The sequence below is a fragment of the Vicugna pacos genome, chromosome X, assembly GCF_048564905.1.
Source record: "Vicugna pacos chromosome X, VicPac4, whole genome shotgun sequence".
Lineage (NCBI taxonomy): Eukaryota > Metazoa > Chordata > Mammalia > Artiodactyla > Camelidae > Vicugna > Vicugna pacos.
This window is the reverse complement of record NC_133023.1, coordinates 11,400,809-11,427,559: the sequence shown is the minus strand read 5'-3', so window position 1 is coordinate 11,427,559 and position 26,751 is coordinate 11,400,809. Positions and strand designations below refer to the sequence as shown.

Sequence of the window (26,751 nt, the reverse complement as noted above, 5' to 3'; positions counted from 1 at the left end):
GACCACCCCTTAGAGACCACCCCAAGCCAATCAGCTTCCTTGGATTCTGCGGTCACCTGAGCTGCCTCCGGTGCCGTTGGCGACGACCGCGCGGCTTCCAGCGCGCCGCCCAGCCCGCCCCTCTGCTCGCCGCAGCCCCGGCTCCTCCCTCGTCCGGCCCCCAGGGCGGAGTCTGTCGGCTCGCCCTCCCCTCGCCGCCTAAGCCTTCCCTCCGCGAACCGGCTCCCCTCCCCACAGCAACACGGCTTCCCTTCCTCAGCTCAGCGACAGGGGCTTGCCCTCAGCCGCCGCCGCCGCCGGCCAAGCCCCGCCGCGCCCGCGGCCCGCGGCCGCCGTAAGTCCCGGGAGGCGAGTAGGGGTGCCGGGGACGGGGACCAGGGAGGGAGGGTCGCGAGAGCGCTCCGCCGCCCCGCGAGCGCCCGGACGACCCCACCCCGAGCCTGCCCGCCCGGCCCGCCACTGGGGCACGGCGCCCCAAAACTCACTTCTCTCCGCGTCCGTTCTCCTCTCCGCTCGGCGCCGCGCCTTGGGATGCGGAGGCCGGTCTCGGACGCTGCGGCGGCCCCGCGGCACCTGTGGTTCGGGAATCACCTCAAGTTTTGCGGCGTATTTGCGGGAGGGGTTGGCGGCGGGGGGCGGCGGCGGCGGAGCACCCTGGGCGCCCTCTGCGCCGCGATGGTTGCCATTGTCTGCCCCGCTCCTTAACTGTCACCTCGCCCGGGCTGGGTCAGTGATGGAGTGCGGCCCCGTGGGGCAGTGGCGGGGCATCGGAGACGGCTGGACCGAGAAACGCTGGCCCCGAGCCCGCTCCGCGGCCGAGCCCATTGTTTTTAATACCAATCTCGAGGAATTGAGGTGCCCTGTGATTTGTAGCAAAATCGAAGCATTCATTGGTTTTGAACTAGAGGAAAGGAATACTTGTGCCTTGCGATCGCGTATCGTCCCATGTTAATATATAATTTGTTTTAAGGAGAGTGAATTATTTATTCGTCCTACAACGTGGGCGCGGGGGGTGGCACGGATACAGGACCCTGCTACAGACTGCCTTGAGTCCATACTCCTTTCGAAAGCAAACCCCCAGCCCTCCTGGTCACCGAGATCCTGAAATACGAGTCTATTTTTTTCCGAGTTCTGGTAACGGGTTTGCATTGAACGCTATCTAGTTGATGCTTTACTTGCTGTCCCCTTCGAATGCTGCTACCTTAACAGGACTTCTGTGTGAGGCACTTTGATATCATGAATATTATTCGTTTAATTCGTGCCAGTGATGCGTTTTAAGTGAGGTGTAATAGGCCACTTTTAACTTTAATGAAGTTAAATTGTCGCATCGTAAATTTCTAAATATCTTATTGATGCCCGTTTGGATCATTACAAAGGGAGACGGTAATTTCTTAGCGAGATTTAGGGCCCATTGTATTCTAAACTGATCGTGTAAATTCCCCCACCCCAATTCAGTATGGTGTGGTGAATATTAAGAGTCAGGCTGGAATCTTACTTGCAGTAACACTATTAAAGGAACTTAGTTAGAAGAAAAAATATATATATCTGAATTCTACCTTTAAATTACCTTTGGAGGAACAATGCTTATCTGTTTGCAGTTGAGAAGACCGATTGAATTACAAAGAGCTTTCTTTAAATTTGAACATGTAGGCTAATCAACATTTGCAGATTCCAAATAAATATATACAAAATAGTTTGTGTAAAATACACTAGAATTCAACATCCACTCCAGCTGTAGATGCTGTTTTTTATCGCTTTAAATGAAGCGTTTCATGTAATATCTGAATGTGTGTAGCTCTTATTTCAGCTTTTTAAAGGTTTATATTCTCTTTGGTAATAGTAACTCACTTTATTATGTTTATATTTATGTTGGAATTTTTTAAAAGTGAGATGAGAAGGGATACTTAAATCAGGCTTTTATTAAGAAACATGTGCATTTGTGAGTCTTTTTTGGTTAATAGTTTAGATCTTTTGTTTTGCTTGAAATATGTAAGCATAGACTGAAGAGAGCATTCTAAGTGATAGCTGATGGCTGTCTGTCTACAAGCAATTCGTTTCGGAACTAGAACAGCGTGTTCTGTTTAGGGTGAAAAATAGTAGATCTGTTTCTTTGAAATGCACCTAATCTAGTAGATGTTAACAATTCTCTTTTGATGCATATACAGTCCTGTAGCACAGGTGCACAATAGTTTCTTAAATTGCAAGAATTATCTTTCTTTTTCCTCAGAATTTTTACTTAAACTTTTGCCTGTTCCCTGCGCCCCCCCCCAAACTTAAATGGACCAGGGTCGTGTTGGGAGTTTTACATCTGGTGAGAACATCTTTCTACAAGAATTTCCTGGTATTTTAACTGGCATAGAAATATTGATGGTTTCTCATCATTTGTTAGCTAAATGCCCTGTTCCCTAAGACTTGTCTATGCAACTTGTCATCTTAATCTTAACTTTATTGAATCAAAGTATTGCCTGTAATCTTGGTTCTATTTGTCTTAACAGATGCAGTTTATGTTGCTTTTTAGTCGTCAGGGAAAGCTTCGACTGCAGAAATGGTATGTCCCATTATCAGACAAAGAGAAGAAAAAGATCACAAGAGAACTTGTTCAAACCGTTTTAGCACGGAAACCTAAAATGTGCAGCTTTCTTGAATGGCGAGATCTGAAAATTGTTTACAAAAGGTATAATTTTTATTTATCAGAAAGGTGAAATAGAATCAAATGTTAAATCATTTATAATGTGGAAATTCCAGGCTTTTGAGGATGATATTTGTAAATAATGATTACTATAGATGAAATAAGCTTAAGTAAAGCTTTGTATTTTTAAAATAACTTCTGTTTTGATTGTTCACCCAGGCCGCAACAATAAAATCATGGAATTTTTTAAACGAATTATATAACTAAAGGCATAAATGATAATTCATGCTTAATCACCTTTTTTTTCAATGAATTCATTTCTTTGCAGGGGAAACTAGGATCAGTATTTTAAACTGTGTGAGTAGTTCTCCGAATTTAGATAAGCATTTACCTCCCCCTACATCTCCCCACAAATCTGTAAAGTAATGACTGATGTTTGAAATGCCTTTTTATCTGACTCGTAGAATCTCTTACTCGCTTATAAACAGCTTGGATACATAGACCATTTCAATCATAGATGTGTAAAAACTGGATATATACAGGATCTGTTCGTTAGTAGTGTTTATTAATTTGAAGTACACTTGTTGCTGTGGCAGAGGTGTGATTAGATCTGGTAGATAGATAATTTTGCCAAGAACAGATTTTTAAAATTTTGATGTTGCAAAATGACTCATAGATTGGCTTTGAACAGTAAGCTTTTTAAAAAATGTTATACATCTTTGTTGATATCTGAAACTTTTTAATACCTTAAAATAAATTTTTTAAGACTGTTCTAATCAGGTTAAAAGAAATAGAATTACTTTGTTTCTTCCTCACTCCTGTTCCCATATGAATAATTTACTGAATTTAAGATAAGAATGTTTCTGCATATAAAAAATTCTCTCCTGTGGGGGGTTTGCAGGGAAGTAACAGCATGGGCTGCAAGGACAGTCAAAGAGAAGTCTGGGTTTTATCTCAGCTTTCCTTTATTCCACTCCGGTATGGGTGGGGTTTGTGGGGAAGATGGCAGAGAAAGTCATGAAGACTATAGGACATCTAGAATTTTTAAAATACCAGACTCCTCTTTACAATAGAACGAATTTAGTCATCTTTGGATGATTTTGTATTTGCTGAGAAAAATCACAGCATTTTAGAGCTGGGGGATGTCAAGTGACTTTTTTTTTTAAGCTTTTTACCCCAAGGATAGAGCCTTAAATGAAACCAGTGAAAGTGGAGGTGCTGGTGTGAAGTCAGGACTGCATGTCTACTCACTTGGTTTCCACCCTCTGTCTAGCAGATGATTCCTGAGTTTGAAAACCACTTCTGTTGATCAAACTTCAGTTTTATTAGAAACAAACAAAGGAGAATTGGGGAGTGTCTTGTCCCAGGTCTGATGCTAGTAACTGGCATAGGGGCCAGAACTCAAATCTTAACCCTGGAGGCAAGGATTGAAAAGAAGCAGATTTGCATTTCTTTAAAGATCCTGTAACTGGGAAATGGGTGGAGGGCAGGCTGAGACTGGCTCCTGGGGGATCTGTTAGGGGACTGCATTGCCAGGAGGTCCTGAAGGAAGACCTCTGCTGTGGGCTCAGCAGGTGGAAAGAGCTGTTGTAAAGTAAGTTTTATAAGACTTGGTCACTGCTAAAAGCAGTGAGGGTAGTGAAAGGAGGAGAGGAGTGAGGTGATCCCACATTTCTGGTTCAACTGATGGGGTAAATGGTGAGCTAGTAGAAAGTTGACTTTGAAGAGCCCATGTGACTTCCATTTGCAGATGCCTAATTTCTCAGGGTGGGTATAGGCATGGAAGTCTGGGGGGAAATTAGGCATAAATTGTTAGATCACCAGCGTTCAAGCAGCAGGCAGAGGGGGAGAGGATAAGTATAGGGTCAGTCACATTGGGGAAAGGGAGAGAGTTTAAAAAGTAAGGTCACCAGTGCCAAATATTGCATAAAGTTCAATTAAAGTGAAGAATCTATTAGATTTTACAGTGAGCATTTCACAAAGTACCCTGTTGGAACATTTCAGTAGAGATGGAACTCTCAAAGAAAGGGGGCAAAGTGTGAGTGGAGACATTAAAACAGCAAGTGTAGACTGTTTGGGGGAGCTTTGCTAAGAAGGACAGAAGAGGTGATGACCACCATAGACAGGAGTGGGAGACAGGGTTAAAAAAACGGCCTGCGAGACCTAAGCTTATTTCTAGATAGGGGAAGGAGTCCCTCGTGTGGAGGAGGAAAATACCAGCAAGGGAATCGATCCCATGAATCAAGATTCCTGCAGCTGAAGGAAATGGCCTGTTAAACAGAAGGAAAGAAAGCGCTAGTTGGTGTTCCTGTTCACAGCATTCAGCCCATTCATGTTGGACAGGCCGCTGCTTTTTCTTTTAAAGGCTATAAAGGGTAATCTAACCTAACTCTGATACTTTCATCAGCTCCTATAAATAAAGGTTCACTAAAAAAAAAAAAAGCTTTATTGAGATAAAATTTGCATACAAAAGTTAGAACTTGTAATCAGTTTTCCTATGCATCCCCCATTTCATACTGAAAACCTCATCTATAGAACTTAAGGACATATTTTTTGTAGATAGGAACCGGTGATTTTTTTTCCTCTAGTCCAGCTGGAAGAGAAGATCTTTTAAGCAAAAGAATTACCACTTAGCTCCTGAGAAATTCTGAACTAGCACTTTTGCTGTTCGTATCAGCAAGTGATCTTTATGTTTGCCTTCCTCAAATTGTCTCATCCACATTTTTCATCCCTGAGCCTTCCACATTACAGTTACCCATCTTGGGGAGGGAGAGGTGACGGGCGGGAGTAAGGATAATACAGCTGGAAAAACAGACTGAAAATCTGGGGACTTGAGTTCTGTTTCTCTGGGCCGTTAGCTAGTTTTGTGACTTTGAACAAATCATTTTGCCTTTGTTTCCTCATCTCTAAAATAAATGCTCTTGAAGAGCCCATGAAGACAGAAAATGCTATGCTTTTTTGATTCCTATTTTGTGCAGCAAGTTATAGATTACAGTCTTAATACATGTAACTACAAATTACTAGCTTTCAGTAGGTCTGAGAGTACTGTATTGATTTTCTTTACTAATAAAGAATGTGTAATGACATATACCATTGGAATATTGAGAGCAGTTTGGTTACACTCACCCACAGTCAGCTGATATTTAGCTGACTGGGGAGAAGTCATGTGTTTTGAATATAAGAATAGGCACTTTCAGATGTTCTCTGAGTGCCAGTAATTAGAGTAAGCCTTAATCTACTCTGCTAAAAATAACCAGACATACCTTTCTTCTTACTGGTCTATTATTAATTTTACTTCAGATTTAGACTTACAAATATGCACTAAGAAAACAAAATGAGCTCATTACTGAATTTTTAAAAACCACTTGGTTCTAAAAATAGAGAGTACACTTCAGGTTCTCCTAGTAATCTTTCACTAAATCAGTATAACAATTCTTATTTCTCTCCCTCTTCAAAGCATGCAAAATATTGCTTTGAATATGTTTTAATTTTTGCCAGGTGCAGGATTACTTTACTGAATACAGTTCCAGGCTATAGTTTTTAATATAAAACTTGGGCTCTGGAGTCAAATCTTTGTTCCTGGGAAGGTTACTCAGTTAAGCCTGAGTCTCCTGTAAATGCAAATAATAACTATCTCTCTGGAAGGGTTTTTATAAGAATTTAAAATGGTAAATTATGCCAAGACCTTAGCTAACATTTAATGCCTTACTCAGGGAGGGGACTCAATGTTACCTGCTTCTGTTTCTTCCTTAAGCTTTCTAGAAAGAGGTGCTTTCTTATAATACTGATAACTTGATGTTCACCTACAATGAAGGTTTCATTTAATTTGATAGTTTTTTCCATTCTAAGTGAAAGCAAACATTTAGATAGTGTTGCAGGGTTTTTAAAATATTACGGTTGGTGCTTAGACACATCAGTACCGATGATATTTAAATTAATGTTTCTGAAAGATTCATACAATCTAGGACCTTTGACTAGCGTTTAAGTGTTGTTCATTTGTAAGTAAAGAGACAGTACTGTAAAGAAGGAGCGAGCTTGGTGCAAGTATTAGATTGCTTAACAGTAGCATTGAAGAAATCTTGAAATTAACAGTAAAAGGAATTTTACCTGACACAGACTATTAGTAAATTCTTTCTAATTAGATTATTTAGCACTCAGTTCATGTCAGCTGGTCATATTTGGTTTTTATTTACCATTTTTTAATGTCAGTCCCTTTAAACTTTAGTTTTCTTAATTCAGATAATTTATGAGTCATTTGTATCAGCTTCCCCAAATTTAAAAGTCTTATTTGAGGAGCATGGGTTAGGGAAGATGGAGAGTTGGAATATCCCATTGCCTTTTAGAGCCATAAACAAAACATAGGGTAGTGCTGGGAAAGAGAGGAAGCACTTTGTTAATAAAGTTGGAGATGATGCCCTGTTATGTCCTTCATGATAATAAATGAACACGTTTGAACACCTTCTCTCTAAGACTGAGGGAGACCCACCATTTAAAATAACTTACTGAATGTAGAAGTCAGGTAGAATGGACATGGCAAAAGTTTATGTGTGTGATAAGGAAGTTGGAATGGTAGGGTGGAAAAAGGCCTGGAGTTAAGGTCCGAAGATCAGATTTCTTGTCCCAGTATAACCACTTGGCAGGCTCTGTACTCATGGGCCTTTTTTTTTTTTTCCCTCTTCCATAATCAAGGATGATGGGTAGTGCTTACTGTTGGAAAGATCAAATAAGATGAAATGTTTTTGATAATGTTGAAATTAATAGAGTTATGAAAATACTAGTTATTCTGATACTGAAGAGCCAGAATTCATTGAATTTCAAAACTGGGATTGTGTCTGTGTTAGCATATTATTTTGCGTTAATGCTGCTAGTGGTAATTGCCCATTGTGTTTTCTGAAAATCACTTAAATGCTCCTCAGTGAAAATTACAATGGCAACTGAGACTTGTTTGCAGTGTTTTAGGTTTTTTGTTTCTTTTCAAAAGCCTTAAATACATTTAAACCTTTTGAAAATACTCTTAATCCTCCTCCAAGGATTTGATTAGGTCATGTCCCTTATTCCTCAAGATTGTATGTTAATAAATTTAGGCTTCCTTGGATCAAGTATAACCGAGTCCCATGTGCTAGAATCCTAATTTGGAGGAGAATATGAGTTTTCCAACTTTATTCCTTCTTCAAGGGAAAATAAACTTTAACAGAGTAGTATTTGGAAAATTTGAGGACTCAAGTCTCAGTTTCCCCTGTCTTTTCTCTAACTTCTGTGATAACTTGGAACTGCTGTTTTTTCTCTTGGGGTTTATTCCACAATCCTGTAAACCTTTTTTTAAAAATAATTCTATGCTGTTAGAAGTCAAGATAGTAGTTACGCTTGGGGTGGGAGGTTGTGACCTGGAGAGGTTAGGGGAGGGGCTTCAGGGGTTCAGTAACAATTCTGTTTCTTGATCCAGGTGTTGGTACACAGGTGGGTTCACTTTGAAAAGTCATTGAGCTGTACATTTGACTTGTGTTCTTCTCTTTGTGTATACTGCACTTCAATAAAACTTTTCAGAACATTAACTTCACGTTTACAGTGTCTTCAATAAGTCCTTCAGGTGGAGAGTTTATTTTCTTTCCTGTTTATTTGTAGTTTGAATTAGTCACACAGTGCATTTTAAGTAAACTTAAGAACAATTTAGGTCAGCTATGCGTTAGAATATTCATCATAGAAAGGAGCCAGAAAGGAAGAAGAACAAAGTAAGTTACTCTTTCTGGATGATGTGGTTACTTTTTATCTTTTTTGCTTGCCTGTACTTTTCAAAATTTCTTTTTTATGCATTTATTACTTCTATAGTCTAGGAGAAAAATAATCTACTGTTGTAAAAAGAGGAAATAAATTGTGTAAGCATGGGGTCTTACACAGTAGGATATGAAAATATATTTAGAAAACATGATTATAGGGTAAACTTTTTTCCACGTTGTTTTTTGTTACAGATATGCCAGTCTGTATTTTTGCTGTGCTATTGAGGATCAGGACAATGAACTAATTACCCTGGAAATAATTCATCGTTATGTGGAATTACTTGACAAGTATTTTGGCAGTGTGAGTAGTATTTTGTTTTAGTAAATTGAATGCTGTAGTATTTTTTTTTAAAACCCTTTCTGTAACAAATTTATTATTTGATTTGATTGTTTTGGGGATTCTGACTATTTGAAAGAAAGGTGGGAGAGGGAAGGAATGACTTTATTTCTTAGTGTGCCTAGTCAGTTAACTGCCAGAATTGCTTGACCCTACAGACCTACTCATTTAATTACGCTGGTGAGAATGAGGTTTAAAGTAGTGAAATAGAAGTAGCCCAACTGCAAAGATAAATATACTCTAAGTGCTTAGTATAGAATTTAGATTTGATTAGCAATTATAATCACATTACCCAGGAATATGTATTTCAAAAGATTAGTTTTTGTGAGTAGAAAATTATTCAGTTGCCCATGTTAGGAGTTTGCAAGGTGTATGGTCTTTTTTAGCTTGTAGGCATTGTGTTTTCAAGTACTTGAGATTTGAAAATTAAGCTGACTAAAACAATGATGGTTAGTTAGCAAGGTTACCATTTTTAGAAGAATTAAGATTGATTCACTCTGGTCAGATTGTACTGACTACTTGATGATCTTTTGCTTTCTTCAGCTTTAATTTTTTTTTTCTTTTCAGGTGTGTGAACTTGATATCATCTTTAATTTTGAGAAGGCTTATTTTATTTTGGATGAGTTTCTTTTGGGAGGGGAAGTTCAGGAAACATCCAAGAAAAATGTCCTTAAAGCAATTGAGCAGGCTGATCTACTGCAGGAGGTAAGCTACTCGTTCTCTTGACTAACATTAGCATGTTTTGCTCTTGCTAGGGAAGTCTCAGTCATCTTCTCTCATTCTTATAGTTTCAGAAATTACTCTGAAGCATGCTTGGCATGTAGTGTCCATGTGCAATTTATTGATTGGAATATGTGTCAGTCACATCAACTCAGTTATCTGTGGATGGATTGTTTACTTTGGAGATGGTCTGTTGTATTGATGGCCCATTTTTGGACCCCAAAACATCAGAGTCCAAACCTTTAGAGGACAGACTACATTAAGATGGGAAAAGTAACAGTAATTTGAGAACTTTCTGTCCATTGTTCCAAATTACTTAAGATAACCTCTTTTCTCATTAGTGTGGATGATCAGGAGTTGACTGTGAGATTATGGCATTTTCATTCCATGTTGGTTCATATTTTCACCTCATGTCCATTACTTGCAGATGTAGCCAAGCAAATCATAGTGTTATAGTTACACTTTGTGTAGAATCCTCTAGTTTTGCATTAGCAAAATTAACTAAAAAGTATTTCTACTTCTTTGCTTTTCTTAAATAACAAACCATGTTCTGTCAAACAACTGTATTCTTGTCTTGCCTTGATATCACAGGAACCATTGATAAACCCCATTCACTTTCTAATTTCTACAGTTATCTTGGGTTAATTGTATATGTGATGCTCTGTAATAACAGGTGTGCCGACTACAAGCTCATATTGTAAAATTGGCTTTAAAGTTATCACCTCCTTATTTTACTGTTTACTAATCAGACTTTTCTAAAAATTAGGTCAAAGCCAGGGTCACAAATTGGAAATTTTTCATATTTGTTCCTTCCCTTGATCATTATATTTCATTATTATGGAACTATATTCTATTCTATCATATTCTGGTATTTCCTCCAAGTCCTTCATTTCTTGAAGTTAAACATTTCATAGATAAGGCTACGTTTTCCTAAAAACTTAATGATACCTTAATTCAGGTACCAAGTTGAATTATGCTTTAGTCATAATTGTGGTTTTAAACAAATTGAATGTTTATAGCTTGAGGAGAAGGAGCTAGTCAGTATAAAAATGTAGTCTGTTTTTGTGAGAGTAATTGTCTTTTTTATTATAATTTATTAAAGGAGGCTTTAAATCAGCAATCTTTTTTCCATTATAACTTCTTAACTGTTGGCCTCAGTTGGGAGAGTGGGGAGCTCTTGGTAATCCCTCTGCATCAGTCACTGACTGGGTTAGTTGTGGGGATTGTTGAAGTTGATATGACATTATCTGGAACATATATTTAATATGAAACAATGCATTGTACATTTAATGATCTTGAGTTACCAAAACAGTGGTTAAGGTGCCTGTATAAGTAATGTTTAGGGCATTGATATCTCCTTGTGTCTGGATTGTTTTTTAAACTCTACTGGAAAATCACTATAGACTACAATATGACAAATATGCTAAATTTACATTATAGCATATATTGAGTATTTAATGTACTAGGGGCTAAAAAAGTTATTATAGTTATGTGTTTATTTGTGAATGTGTGTGTATCTCCCCTATTAAAGTATTTTAGTAAGAAGTAATGTCTCCCTTTTTGAAGTAGTATTTTTATATCTTTAATTGGGAAAAGTAGGAATGGAGAGAGAAGCATAGGATGTCCATGGTCTCATGTAAAATTCTCTTTACCCCATCTCACCCTAGTTTTAAAAAAAAAAAAAGCTGACTACTGTTAATTACAGTTCCTTGTCTTTGGAAGGGAGCTATTTGGCCCTATTTCTCATCTATGACTACCTTTACATTAACCAAATTGATACTACATTAAAACAATTTCTGTTCAGTAGTCTGAGTGGATCCTTTCTCGTAATTTAGCTATTGAGGTCTTAAGGCAGAAAGTAACTGTTCCATTATGAATTTAGAGTGACGTTAGGCCTTTATGAAGCCAAGCTGAAGTCTACGGGACAGTTAAGCTTCAGCTTATTCTGTTCAGGTTAACAAGTTAACCTGTTTATTCAGATTATTCACCAACATACTGTCACAGGAAATTCAGGATGACAAGATGCTTGTTTCCTAAAATAGAGTCATTTATATGTTGATACATAATACAAGTTTACATCTCTGGGAGAGTATTTGAATATATTATGTTCATGAAATAGATGGTAGAAGAAGATGAGAAAAAGCATTCCACGAATTGCCAAAAAAGATTTGTCTGGACACCATGACAACAAAAAGAACTGTGATGATAGCTAATGCTTATTAAGCGGGTCATGAGAGCCTTTTCAACAAATGAAGTAGAGGCTTGGTGAGCTCTTAGATAGCAGCTGGCAAAACCAGGATTCTAAACCCAGATCCGCTAGACTCTGGAGCTGTATGAAATCTGAACCACTGTGCTCTGTCCACCCTACCCCACATTCATGTATTTTCTTGGTATGCATATTTTAAACATTCTGTTTTAGATACCAACTTCTGTATGTCTCAGAAATACAGTAAAGAAATTCTTAATTCTCCTGGACGTTTTTTTGTACTGAACAGAGTAGGTTTCCTAAGACTGATGCCATCTTTTACTTTTTAGGTTGGAAATTTTCATTGTCCAGATTATCAATAGTTGGAATTTTTAATCAGATATATAAATATAAATAATATTTTCAAATTATTTCTTGTTGGATTTATCAAAATGCCTGGATCTATAATAGCTTTTCTGGTCTTACAATTTAGGGTATAACATTCACTTAGTGTACATCGTGGAATGATTTTGCTTCCAAAATTGTAGATATAGCTGTAAAGACACTTCTCTAAATGCAGCCTTAGATTTGTAGAAGTCCTAATTGATTGATTTTAATCGAGTTTTTCATATATTGTGATTATTTTTCTATTTGGTGTCAGGTCTTTTACTTGAATCGATTATTTCCAAACACTAAAGATTACTGAATTTATAATGAAAATGTCTTTTGGCTTAAAGATAAATGCAAATTATAAAATGATTTTGGTTTTAGTCCTTTAATTTGTGAAATATTTATCTCTATCCTTAAGAATGTATATTTTCTTCAGAAAAATTTCTTTAAAATTTCCCTTTTATCCAATTTGTATAAACGTCATGTAGTTTATTTAGGTAGTCCTTCATTTTATAGGCCAACAGGGTAAACAGTCAGTGGATAAAGTAGGTTTTCTGTTAGTATTTTATAGTCAGTAATGAGAACGTAACATAAATGTGTATTTGAGTAAATATTGCTAGAATATCAGATACTGTGATTAATAAAGATAACTTTTTTATTTTACTTAATTACTTGGTAAAGAAGGTTTCAGTTTTGACATTTCTAGACCAAACTCTATGTTTATTCCTTTTGGTATTCTGTTGTATGAATACATAATTAGATTTGGAGGTAAAGCCCAGAAAAATCAGTCCATTATTCCAATTTTTAACATTTGACTGTTGGAATTTAAAACATGTTTTCTTAACATGCCACTGGTACTTAACTTGATGCTTAAATTATTAAAGTGCAACATGCTGAGATTACTAAATTGATTTTTTTTTTTTTTTGCAACACTGGGTACATTTTCCCCACCACCAATTAAATATCTATTTTAAGCTAGATTTTGGCAGGGGAGGGGAGGGCACAGGGGAGTGGTACAGTTGGGTTTATTTTATAAACATAATGACAAAGGAAATATAGAGTACATTTTCTTTGTGAAGTTGGGTACTTAACCAGTTTTTCTCTGCTCCTTAATTTTATAGAGCCAGAATGAAGAATGGGGAGGTTTGTCTGAGGATATCTTATGATAAAGAGCAGTCTAAGGCTTTAGTCCCTTTGATCCCCAACTTATTTATTGGGTAACTACTAAATTTACCATTTTTGTGGCATGGATTAAATGGGATGTTATGCATAGACTGTTGCACGTGAAATGATTTCAAGTCCTTGCTTGATCCATAAAGATCAAATAGTTAAATACTGGGCGTTGGGCTTTAACCCTCAGCAGTAGATGCATGATGGTGTTGATTAGCGCTTTGAGATGTGTCAACCTTTTTTTTTTGTACTAACAGCATCATTTTGAAATTTGTGGGGTTTTCCTTTTGAGCTTTGTTTGCTGTTGGTATTGTTTCTCACTAAAGTAATCTGAGAAATGAAAAATAAGTGAGGTACCAAAAGCAAGCATTACACTCATGAATTTGCTTCTACTTCGAGGTGATCCACTTCATGAACAGATTTATTGGATTTACAGTTGTTAATCTGCCTGTCTAGAAAGTGGTGCTCTACGGAGAATTAGTGCTGCTAAAATTGATTTGTTTTAGTGCTGGGGCTGCATGATATATCTTAGTACTATACAACATCTTTGTGGAAGTATAATTAATAAATCTGTTGAACTACATAAAAATGGAAAGGTAAGAATCTTAGGAGAAAAAGTGATTTCTTTAAAAAATGAATCTTGTAACGTAAAATTATTTGAAGTCCTTATTGAAGTATTTAATAACATTATGCCTTTTAATAAGTTTTGAGTTTTTTTAAATTAAAATCTTGTTAATTAAGAATTTTGGGGCATGCTAGTGAAACTCAAGAATATTTTACATTGTTTTAAAACATGGTTTCAAATATGTACAATAAAATTTAACAGCAAAAAGCATTTTGATAAAAATTCTCTTAGAATTTGCTTTAGTAAGACAAACTCCTGTAATTCCTTTGTAATTACCATTGTTTATATTAAAACCTTAAAGTCTAAACCTTTTTGTTTATATTAAAACCTTTAAGTCTAAACCATTTTCTTATCATTTGGGTTAAAAGTTAACAATGCTATAGTCATTTATGCCAGCATATTTTAATTTTTATAGGTAAGCTTGCTTGGGATCTGCTAGAACAAATTCTGGATAAGTGAGGTTTAGTTACAATAATACTTGAGATGGAAATTATAGAGGGGTAGATATAGATAAAACAGAAGGCCGAATAAATCTTACCTTTTACCTTGCATTTAATAAGAAACAATTTGGCCAAGTCCTTGGTCACTGGTTTTCAGGTTGTAAACATTTTGCTGTATGTTTATGTGTTTTTTGAGCTCTTTGTCTGCTTTTCAGAATTTTGAGGACTTCCCCCTTATGATTTAAATTTTAATTCATTTTGAGCCAACTCTTGCTACTTTGGACTATTTGTAATAATGAAAAGTTGAAGTAACTTAAAATATTCAGTGACTGTAAATTGATTTTCAAAAGTATTTGACAAGAAGCCATAGTAATATGTTTTTATATCACAATGGTTAAATAAACAAACCAAATTTTTTTTAAGTAAATACTTTTATTTCTTGTTTTACAATCTCACATTTTCTATTCTCTTCTCCTTTTTTTTCAATGCTGATCCTGATCTACTAAATTAATTACGTGAGCCCTAGGTTTGGGACCTGCACAGGGACTTGCACAGAGTGTATTCCTAGCTGTTAGTGGTGATTTTTTTTTTCATTGAAGTAATTTGACATGATTTTTTTCTTTAAAAAATACTTTCTGAAAAATTTCAGCTTTTGAGTTCTTTTTCCCCCTACTGATACATTCTTTTGTATTTTCTTTTATTGTTTCCTATGTTGTCTTTATTTTTTTAAATAAAAATCCCCATTATAGAAAAATTAACAAATACAGGCAAGCACATTAGAATGTAATCTTACTCACCAACCAGCTACAATTAGATTAACTCTGGTTCTCAGCTGAGGTGGGTGGTGAGGCAGTTGTGCCTTCTCAGGTGCCATTGGGCAGTGTCTGGGCACATTTTTGATTGTTACAACTAACCGTGGGGGGCTGCTGGCATCTAGTAAGTACTGATCAAGGATGCTGCTAAACATCCAGCAGTGCCCAGGACTGCCCTCCCAGAATAAGAAATTATCCAGCCTCAAGTATCAATAGTGCTGAGGTTCGGAAAAGGTTTAATTTAACACTGTGAAATATGTAAAGATTTCATTTATAGGTTCCATTTACATTTATGGACTGCTACATCTTTTCAATATAATACATTGTCCAGATTATAAATGACCAGCTGGAAATGAATCAAAAGTAGGGTGGGGGAAAAAAACCCTAACAACTGTGAACAAGGACACGTGCTCAAGAACACATAAGTGGCTATAAAAATCACCTCTGTGATTCACCCAAATTACTTTTACTCGGTAACCAGAGATAACCCACAGCAAAGCTTATGGGATATCACTATATAATTTAATTTCCTTAACAAAAACCAAATCTGTTAACATCTATTAAGGTAATTGAGTTTTTGCCTGGAAACAGAATTGAGCATACCCTGCAGACAAAACACTTTTGAATTTTCTGCTGATTTCCCTGTCAGCCTTGGGAATTTGATGGTTTCTTAAGAGGAATAGTTTAAGTGACCAGAATTGGTATATATAGACTTTACATTGTACATATAACCTTTTTTGTTTTTCTTTTGTATCCTATTAACCTTAAAGAATTTACTTAATAAAGATATTCAGAGTTTGAATATTTGAAATTCAGTGATTTCCAAGAAATCTTTTATGTTTGGAAAATGCTGATTAAATTTAGGACATTTCAAGTATGATCCAAATGGAAGACCAGGGCAAATACAATTACTCCAAAATATGCCTAAAACTATTTGTTTACAGTCTATTACAGTCTAAAGTTAGAAATGCTAACTTAATTATCTTGCTTTTTTTATTAAAAAAGTAGACTAACTGCCAGAGAAAGTTATTTGTCCTACTTCATCACTAACGGGTTTTAGAGCAGGGTTTTGTAAGATATAGTTAAGTTATCCCAATTATTATTTTTAAGACGAATGTAATAGAAGCAGCTTAATAGCATAATAGAAAAAGATAGCAGTAGATATGAATAAGTAGTTCACAGATGACAGAAAAAAACAAATGGTCCTTTTATTAAGGGAATGTAAATTAATTAAAGTATTAGTTAGACCCTCTTTTTGGTTTGTTTCTTGGATTGGCAAAGAATTGCTGCTTATGGGCACTTAAAATTGTATTCCATTTTGGAGGATTAGTTTGGTGTACACAGTTAAATGTGTACACATTTTGCCCCATTAAGTTATACTTCAAGGAATTATATCCAATAGAAATGTACAGGTGCACCAAGATACATGCTCAGGATAATGTTAAGCTATTGGAACTTACCCAAATGTCCATCAGTGGGAAATAGGTTAAGAAAATTCCAGTATAGCCATACAGGAAACCGTTACCTGGCTATAAAAGAAATGAGGTCAATTTCTGTGTAATGATACGAAAAGATACTCAAGGTATATCAAGTAAGAAAAGGTCTAGGAGCAGGACATTTACTTAATGGTGTTACCTCTGAAGATGTTTGAGGTTTCCCCTACCCCATTTTCTAGAAGTGTAAAACATGTATTTTAAGTATAAATTTTTTAAAATTTATAAATGTTTTAAAATGATAAAATGCTGCTGTGTCAATGGAAGATTCTACATTGTGTTGCTCCTTTAGGTGAAACTAGAGTAGAATTTGCTGAAAAGAAAGTTTCAGCAGGTAAACTGAAGCACTTGTGTGCCCTCAGGCCATTCTAGACACAAATTTCCTTCAGTTCTTTTCTTTTTATTCATTGCTAAAAATAGATCTTAGTAAGTTTGGATACTCTGTGGCCCTTTGGTCTTTAGCTCAAGGAATAGGGTTCCAGACTTGAGAGGAAGGACTTTGCCACAGTAATTCAGTGAGGCAATAAAGAGGACCATTGTATTAGAACATGAAGGACAAAGGATATTACTTTGTAGTGCAAAGAACAAGTGAAGTCCCTTTACAAGAAAAACTGGAATAGAGCAGTAACTTCAAATTACACTTATATATATTTATTAAATGTACACTTTTTTTCTTTGACCACAATGTGTACTAGAAAGAGAAAATCAGGAGACTAGGTTTTCAATTTTGGATCCAGCACCACTAATGCTATTTAAGCCTTTCCCATCTCAGCAAGACTTAAACCTTCAGGTAATTGCTTGCTTACCAGTTTTTTTGTAGTTTAGCAAATCAGTTTACTTTTGAGTCATCAGCCTAGTAGAGTGAGTGTCTGGGAATTTTTAAGGCAAGGTTTGTCTTTTCCTAGGAATGTAGGTGGTTTAGGAACAGGTGTGACTTAATTCCTCTCTGCTGTGTTTGTTATCCTAACCTTCCCACTACATCTGGTCCTTTTTTTAGGGAATCGAAAAAGATTATTCTTAGTATGGAGGAAAGTTGAACATGCATGTAGACTAAAAGAGAAGGAGCTAGTGCAGAGCACGATGAAAAACAAGAATAGAATAAAGGGGAAAGTACATTGGGAGGGTGAATAGAAATGGAATCAAAAGCATTGGTTTTCTTTCTCTGTATGAGGAGATAACAGATTAATGCTGTAGTGGTTTTTTTTTTTTTTTTCGCCTCATGAGTTGGATGAGCAGAATTGAAAATTGTTTTCTTGGCTTTGAGAATCTACATTAGAGGAGAGCTGCTGTGGGGACTAAGGAGAAAGAAGGGGTAGATAACTTGAAAATATTGAGGGTTTGGAACAGACTGACTTAACTGGGAGCAAATCAGTGATTTGCCCAGGACTGAAGGCCCATTTCAGATGGAAAATAATATCTAATCTTTATTCAAAAAATAAGTCTTCAAAGAATCTGTACTAAGGGCAGTTTGTGGTTTGTATTCATGTAATACAACCGGATTAAAATTTTTTTCTCACTGTTTTCACTCTGGCCTTTATTCCCACGTAATCACTGACGTTTCAGTGCATTAAACTCAATTTGCTAGGTAAAAGAAGACAGTAGGTCTAGTTCTGCACTGGTCCTTTGTGTGTATTTTAGCAGACTTACTCTCACCCTCCCCAATTTTTAATTACTATAATTATTCCATGACTCATAAGATGTACTGGTGGAATACCGGAGTTATATTTAATCTACTATAATGTTTTCCTTGTACATAAGAGAAAAAATAACTTGGTTAATTATGAGTGTATCTATCATTTAGCTAAAAAATCAACCTTAATATTAAGTGGCCATTAAGACATTTATAGCACAATTTTTTCAGAATCTAGCAGTTTAAACTGGGAAATTATTTTAAATATGTTATAGCAACTTAAAAGTGGTAAAAGAATACATTTATTTTTGTGCATTTTAGGGTTTGTTTTCTTCTTGAAGGATGTTTTTCCAATGAAGAGGATTTTTTTTTACCTATGGAGAGTATTCTTCACAATTGATTGGATGCTAATTTCTTGTTTAAGTACAGTAATAAGGATCATTGCTGTAAAGAATAGTTTGGCTGGCTTATCAATCCTTTTCTTTCCTGAAAGTAGTAAAAGGTCTGTCAGAAATGCCTGGGGCAGTCACAGTTGAGAATTGCTCCTATAGAATTGTTTGTTCTCTTTCATTTTATAGTCAGTCACCTCTGGGGAGGAACTGCTGTGTACTCAGCCCTATTTGGGAAACTACTTTTCTCTTTTCTTTTAATGGCGTAGGCATAAGCTCTCCATGGTTGGTTTTTACATGGTGTGGTATAAAATTAAGAGGGAAAACAAAAAGATGAAAAGCTATAGTATAATAATATAAAGGCTCAAAGTACTGGTATTATTTAGGTGAAAGGTTACTTGATAGATTTAAGCTTTTCTTGTTCTCTCTCCAGAAAACAGAGGCTATGTATCACAACAAGAGTTTCATTGGGTCTAAGAAAGCGTACTAGAATACGTGCTGGAGTACTGACATGCATCAAAATGTAGTAGGACATATATTCATTTTGTAATTATAATTTTGTCAAGTTTGTTTCTTATATTTTAGCATTACCTGAAAAGTTTAACTACATTAAATCCCAAGGGATAGTCCCCAGTTATTTCATTTAACTGATATTTTCATAGGGAATTTTGCTCTGATAATGATCTATCATTGGGGCTTATAATTTATTTTTTTACATAGAGAATATTGAAATAGGTTAAGAGTTAATTGACAAAAAAAAAAGCACTATTAATGCCATTGAACAGAAACAGAATTCCCAAATGAAAATGAAGCATTTAGGGGTTTAATTTATTATTAATACTATTTTAGCTTGCTGCTTCATTCCACAACATTCTAAGTGGAGGAAGAAAGGCAATTAATTTTATCTTTAAACTGTTTAGGAATTACCTGAGGATTAAGATTTAACTGGCTTTTTTTCCTCAGATACTTTTGTATTTAATGGTTATTATATAAGTATCTGTTGCATATTTTATTGAAATAGTTTACATGGCTTTGTAGCCTAACATTTCAAAGTGCCAAGTTGAATAAATATTAAAATGAGGATATCTTATAAGCACTCAAATAAGCAGTTTTAAACTTTTTTGAGTCATAAGGCTTTTGGCAAGGTATAATCCTTTTAAGAGTCTGAAGGGCCATGGGCCCTCTTCTCAGGAAAATCTGTACCTCATTTTACCTCTAATTTCAGGGAGTTCTTGGAGTCCCTAGAAATTCATCTCTGCTGTACACTCTAGGATCAGTTTAAAATCTCACTTCAGGTTACCTTGTTGATGTGAGAAACATCTTTTTAGGTACATTTGTAGACATAGACATTTAACATCTATTTGGAGAATCCTTTAAAATCTGTCATGAGGATTATTTAAAAAGTAATATCCTTAGTCACAGAGGTATAGTCTTCAGATTTTTTTTTTCTTAACTAAGTGAACCATTAAAAACCTCCATTGCTGCTTAAAATACCAAATGGGTGACTACTCTTCCATTTTTTCCTTTAGGATCTGTAAAAGAGTTAATGGTCACCTTAGGATGTAATGATTTTCATTAAGGGATTGACATTCCTTTGCTTTGTGTAATAAAATGCTGATGAACTTGAACACTGGTGGGAAGGAGTATTCTAACTGGATTTTCAGTTAACTCAGTATTGACCAAATGATTTACACTGAAAAGTCTTTTCAGTTTATTAGTAAACACAGTACTTTAGGATTTTCTAGGACATAGGCCATCATTTTGGTTACCATTATATACAGTAAAGTTATAAAAAATGAGTCTGAACTCTGGGGCATCATTTAAAAGTTAAATGTACCATAAACCAATATTCTAAAAACAAACTTCTAAGTTTCAATTAAGTTTTCTTTACGGGGTACTAAACATTCTAGAAATCTGATTGTGTCTGTGTCAGTTTGTATACTGTGTAAGAATATATGCATTTCTTTTGTAGCCACGTCATGAATATTTTAATGTCCCTGTGTACTAAATGACTACTCATCGTGTGTGCAGAATTTCACAGAGGAAATAGAGAGCTGATATGCTTATGAAAGAAAATATCCTCAGCTTGGTGACTGATTACTTTATATAGTAATAATAGAACATTTCAGAACCAGTACTTTTACAATTGTAACATTTTTCCTGTTCCTATCCTCTTTTCTATTTTATTTTCATTCTATATGTGATCTTGATACAACTTTTTCCTGCTTACAACTGGTTTAATTTTTCTTGAAAAAATATGACCTATGACTTTTGAGTAATGTTTCATCTAAAACGCATACATGTCATCATTTATGAACTATCTTTGATTAATCTTGTAAGAGGAAAACCTAACAGTCATTAAAATATTTACCAAAGAAAATATAGCTGAAATGCTAGGTCAAAATAAGCAGTGCCATAGTGTATAGCATGGTTTGGTCTTCACATGTTGAGGGGGCAGTACTATCTTTAGGGTGATTATATTACAGTCTGTATGAGCTGTTGTTTTCTAATGTATCACATAAAAGTATATTTGGAAATAATACAAGAAAGTAAAATCTGTACTAATATACACTATTTAAGGTAAAACATTCACAATTTTTAAGGAATTTCTAATACCACATGTATTGAATCACATTTGTGCTGTATACAACGGTATCAAACAGTCTCTTTAAGAACTGTCAGAAAGCTATGTCAAAAAAGTCTATTCAATAGTGAGTAACCCTTTCAGAGTATTAATATGGAGTTTATTTTCTATAGTTCAAATTCTAATTGTTTAAATACCAATATTTTATTAGTTATGGTTTTATAATTGCCTTCATTTAGATACTTAATGATTTGTTAAATATGGTTTTATATTTCTGAATATTAAAACCTTTAATATTGATCATTTTTGTGTATACTTTTAATAAAACATGCAACATATTTTATTATAGAGGGGAAAGGATGAAATAATTCATTGTTTATATCTAGAGAGCTTAAAGCCTGAGTTAAGTAAGCTACCATTAAACAGTAAATTCAACAGATGCTCACACTGGTTTACCACTAAAAGAAGACACATGAAAATGTGTATTAGGCAGGTATGCAGATCAGTTATTTCCATTCTTACCATTCTCACTGTACTGCATTACATTTGAAGCACCTGGATGGGCTATCAAATGAGAAATTTAGCATTATACGTTGAAAGCATTGGGAAACAACGTTGGTCTTCATTTCCATTTTTTCCCTCTACCCCTCCCCCAGCCCTTCAACTTGTCATTCATCTGGTTTTAATGGTGCATAAATAATCATTGTCTCATGCCTGTTTGCTTTGGATGCTATGTGCCAAGCTGTAACAAAATGTTGCTTCTTTTGTTATCTGTATACAGCTGCTTGCTTTAAATTAGTAGATTCTGAAATAGCTTTCCTTGCATGTCTAAAATAAAAGTATTGCATGTACTGTCTCATGTGAATGACTTTTTTTTATCCTTTTGATAAAAAATAGATTTCATAGTTTAGTTTTTACAGGTCATTTAAAAAGGTTGTGGTTAAAAAATAACAAAATTTATTAGCTTAAACATTTTTAAGTGTACAATTCAGTGATGTTAAGTATATTCACATTGGTGTGCAACAGATCTCCAGAAGTTTTTCATCTTGCAAAACAAAGTCTGTACCCATTATAAACAACTACTCCTTACTTCCCCTCCCCTCAGCCTTTGGTAACCACCTTTTACTTTATGTTTCTATAAATTTGACTACTTTAAATAATAGTTTTTCTAGGTAATTTTGAGCTACAGTTTGAGTGTGGATATGTGAAAATTATTTTTATATTATAAATACAATTGGTAAAAAAATTCAAATGTACTATTTGTACAAGTCTCAAAGGAATAAAATGTGTAAATGATACTTTCAATCTAAGCCTTTTAGAAAGGACAGATTTTTGAAATAATGCATATTTGGTAAGCAACACGGTTCTCTTCAAGAAATACTATATAAGATTGCAGACAGTCAGCGCACGTAGGGAAAATCTGACCAGCTCCAGGGAATAGGATGGGGGGACATTTTTACACGGATAAGCTAAGAATATTAACTCAATAGAATTCAATGTAGGCATCCTTTTAATAGGTACATTAAAGGTTGTATGACATTTTAAAAATTATTTAACATTAAATGGAAATGGTTATTTTTAAATTGTCTCCTTTAATATGTGTGTGATTCAGATGTCAGTCTTGCAGTATATTTAATGTTTAAGGCTCAACATAAATGAAAGAGATTGGCTTATATCACTCTTGGGAGTGTTGCATCATTTCCATGAAACTTTCTTTATAAGCTATATCATGAAAACTCTGAGACATGCAAATAGAATAATATAAGGAACCCTCAGTCACTCAGTTTCAACAACCATCAACTCAATACTGCAGTTGTTTCATAAATCACCACCCCACCCTACTCCACCTTTTTTTCCTGAGTATTTTAGAGCAAGCCCTAGACATCCTATCATTTCATCTTTGATACTTCAGTCTGTATCCCTAAGAGATAAGTGCCACAACCCCCCCTCCGCCCTGCAAAATGACAGTAATTCCTAATATCTTATTCTTGGTTTCTTTTCTCTAATTGTCTGAAAAATGCATTTTTATAATCGGTTTGTTAGAACCAGATTCCAAACAAGGCTCACACTGTATCTGGTCTCTAAGTTTCTCTTAATCTTTAACAACGCCTCTGCTTTTTCCCTCCCTTACCTTTTTTTTTCTTTTTTAACTGAGTCACCTATACATACTGTAGAATTTCCTCCATTCTGTATTTGGCAGATTGTAATGGTGATGTTTAACTTTTCTTGTCCTCTGGATATATTTAGGTCTGTAGCCTGGTTAGGTTGAGGTTCACTTTAGGGGGGCAAGAATACGTAATAAAAAATAACCTTTTTTCACCAAAGCGACTTTTACCCATTTTTCATTAATATACAAACATACTAAAAGATCATATGGACTTTATATAGAGAGTTAATTTATAGTAAGACTAAATACCTTCTTTAAGATTTCAGTTGTGTAATGGATCAGCTAATTTTTTTTTTTTAGCACTTTCTGTGAATCAGGCTCTAAGCCTATTTCCCTTAGTCTCTACATACGAAGGTAAGTACTATGATCCTTGTTTCCCAAATAAGGAAACAGACCATGGAGTTTAAACAATTAAGATTATTCCATGTAGTGCTTTACATACAGTTAAATCTAATGTATGGATTTATGGTTTAATTAATTTTTCTTTTCCTTGTTTTGTGCTGCACCACAATTAGGATGCAAAAGTAAGTTATTAGATACAAAATTGTTTTCCTTTATCAAAATCTAGTGTGCCGTTTAATTACAAACTTGTTGCTAGTAATACCTGAAATTTGCCCTATTTGGTCCTTTTTTATTTTGTGATGTACAAAATTAGCTAGTTTGGGAATTAAAAAAATTTTTTTTCTGGTATGGCTGCTTTGTTTAGTCTTCTTTGACGTTTAAAAATGAGTGTTCATTGTTACATAGGACAAAAGTGCTTTTTGTCCCAGAGCATTCTTTCTGAATATTGCTTCCACGGAAGGCATTGTTTGCTCTGGGGAGCTCTGGAAAGGGGAGTTCCTGAAGCCTTGCTGCTGGGGACAGTTAAGTCCAAAACTGAGTAAAAACTCAAGAGAGGAAGACATTTCTGTAAATGCATGTGACTCAAAAGAAAAATAAAAAAAGCATGGAAAACAAAAATATGTGAAGAATGGGGAGAACTTAGGGGGTTTTCCCTGCTTTTTGTTTAGGGGAGGCTTTGGATTTTAACAGTAAGATAACTTACCTTTCCTGTAGAAATGTTGGTAGCAATGATTTCCTAAATTGCCAGTGGGTTTGCAGTGAGTTCGACTGCTTTTTGTGTTAGCAGCAATGGAACCTAGCACGTTGGTAGGTTATCAATAGGTATTTAATGCATGTTGAAAATAACCTCCTGTGGTCTCTGATGTTTGGAACGTAAAATGCTAAATAGACAGTAGCTCTCAATAGTAAAAGTGCCATACGGCTGAACTACTTGCCTTCAGCGTTTTTCAGTGAAACTTGCATGCCCTTCTGTGTCGATTTCACATTCTCAGCCCTCCCAGGATCTGCTTACCAGAGTCTCACATTTTCCCTCCACAGGAAGCTGAAACCCCACGTAGTGTTCTTGAAGAAATTGGACTGACATAACTCTCCTCCCCTGTTGATGACTTCTTGTGGCATTTCACACACTGTAGATGGTCACTGCCTTCATGTCCATGTTAGCTAATGGTGTAAGATGACGTCTTGTCAGTATTACTGTTCTGCTAAGCTGCTTCATTCAGGCCTACACAATTTTTTTTTAAAGGGAACTTTGGTTAATCAAGCGATAACAAGGGACTTACATAGGAATTAGAATAAATGCAGAAAAAGAAAAGTAACTTTTCTTCCTGTTTTAAAGTTTATAGGTCTCTCTCTTAATCTGATTATGTGCATCTATGAAAATGACAAGATCAGGCAATTTATTACTTACTGTCTTTGGCAAAAGAAACTTAAATTATGTGAAACCTGATTTTATGAAACCAAAGACCAGTGCCACATTTCAGTATATATGAGAATAAAGGGAATTGACATGTCACATATCAAATGAAGGAAAATTTCACTGTATGTTGAAACTTTAAAGAAAAATAAATTTATACCAAAGACCCTTATTAGAAACTAAATACCTTAAAACAAAGGGAATACACAAAAGACTAAAATGGAATGATGCTATTTTACACTAAAAATTGTTTAAAAGACTTCTGAACCTGGGACGGGGAACAGAGATCAGCTGTTTCAGTAATAGTAAGTATGTTATTTTTAAGGCCAAGGAATATTAGACTCCTGAGATAAATTTTTTGTGGTCATAATCATTTAGTCACTTAGTTGGATTATTTTTGATGCCCCCAAAATAAAACAAATGTTGAGTTACCAGGGATTTTTAGTAACAGTTTCTTATGATAAGTGTGTTATTCTCTTCACAAAGTGTTGCATAAGTCATTGTTTAAAGCAAGGGTGCTTGTTATAGCCAAATTTATTTTGCTCCCCTATTGCTTCTCTCCACTTAGAAATAGAGCAAACTTTAGGGCAGCTTCCTTCCCTTCCATGACACTGTCTACTTATCAGAAGTCATAAACACCACCTTTCATACGAAAGTTGAGTTGAATGAGATAAAATGGCATTAGTGGGCCCTATATTTTTTAAGGCTATACAGTTGTTTCAGTGTCACTTTTATACATACTTCTATATATGTAAACATGTCTTCACAGTTTACACTTTCATTTGTATGCTGGACTGGATTAAGCTTTGTTGTGATTGTGACCAATATTCAGGCCACGTGAGCATTGTCTTATGACATCGCAAATTAGTTATAATAAATGTTCAACGTACACCACTGCAGTGTGTTTTTATCTGTCTCTTTCCAAGTTTGTCAAACTATAAAGAGCTAAAGGAAGAATCTAAAAAATTTTTTGAGTAAAATGTTGAAAATTCACCTCCATTTGAATGTGGCGGTGGTTAAAAGCACACACAAGATAAATGGTGGAAGATTGAAGGAATCTTCGTGTACTTCAAGCTCATTAAAAAATAATGTGGAGTCCATGCTACTTATCTACACATTTATTTTCAATCAATAAATGCTGCTTTTAAAACCTTGATGCAGTTGACTTTTCTACTCTATGAATGAGCAACTTACATTACTCCAGGTAATCGAAGGTATTCCAAATCGAGTGGAGTCTCCCCCATGAACTGGAGGTGCTAATACACTTGCTGAAATGAACTGGTATTTGCAAACTAAGGCCTAACATAAGTAGCAAATCAAAACTTTGGTTAACATGATAGTTAAGTGACTGCCCATTAACTACAGATAGAAATGCTACATACTAAAATAAGGTTTTCTTTAAGTATACTCTGCTTTTTGGGAAAAGCTCTTTATAGGAAAATAAAATAATAAATGGAGGATATTTAAGAACGAGGAAACAACTACCATCAAATGAAGTTGCTAGTCTGCTTAAAAAAGATGTGTGCAAAAAAAAGGGTGTAGATTTCAAGAGCCTCCAAACACAGCTATTTATTCACTGAAAACAGGCCTGTGGGCTTCTGCTGGTAATGTAGAGTTGGACTTTTTGAATCATAAATAGTAATCGGGTTA

At 35.4% G+C, this 26,751-nt stretch overlaps 1 protein-coding gene across 3 annotated transcripts; it reads left to right on the top strand.

The window, feature by feature from the left end:
- Window positions 1–177: 177 nt before the first annotated feature.
- AP1S2 (adaptor related protein complex 1 subunit sigma 2) lies at window positions 178–26,255 on the top strand. Of its 3 annotated transcripts, XM_072956282.1 has the most exons (6): window positions 178–334; window positions 2,496–2,674; window positions 8,596–8,704; window positions 9,308–9,445; window positions 19,028–19,117; window positions 20,567–22,034. In XM_072956282.1, the coding sequence occupies exons 2-5, from the start codon at window positions 2,496–2,498 to the stop codon at window positions 19,082–19,084; spliced, it is 483 nt and encodes a 160-aa protein (XP_072812383.1). In that variant the 5' UTR covers window positions 178–334; the 3' UTR covers window positions 19,085–19,117; window positions 20,567–22,034. The 3 variants fall into 3 exon arrangements, with proteins under 3 accessions (XP_072812383.1, XP_031527067.1, XP_031527068.1); XM_031671207.2 differs by lacking the exons at window positions 19,028–19,117; window positions 20,567–22,034 and adding an exon at window positions 24,726–26,255; XM_031671208.2 differs by lacking the exon at window positions 19,028–19,117.
- The last annotated feature ends 496 nt before the right edge of the window (window positions 26,256–26,751 follow it).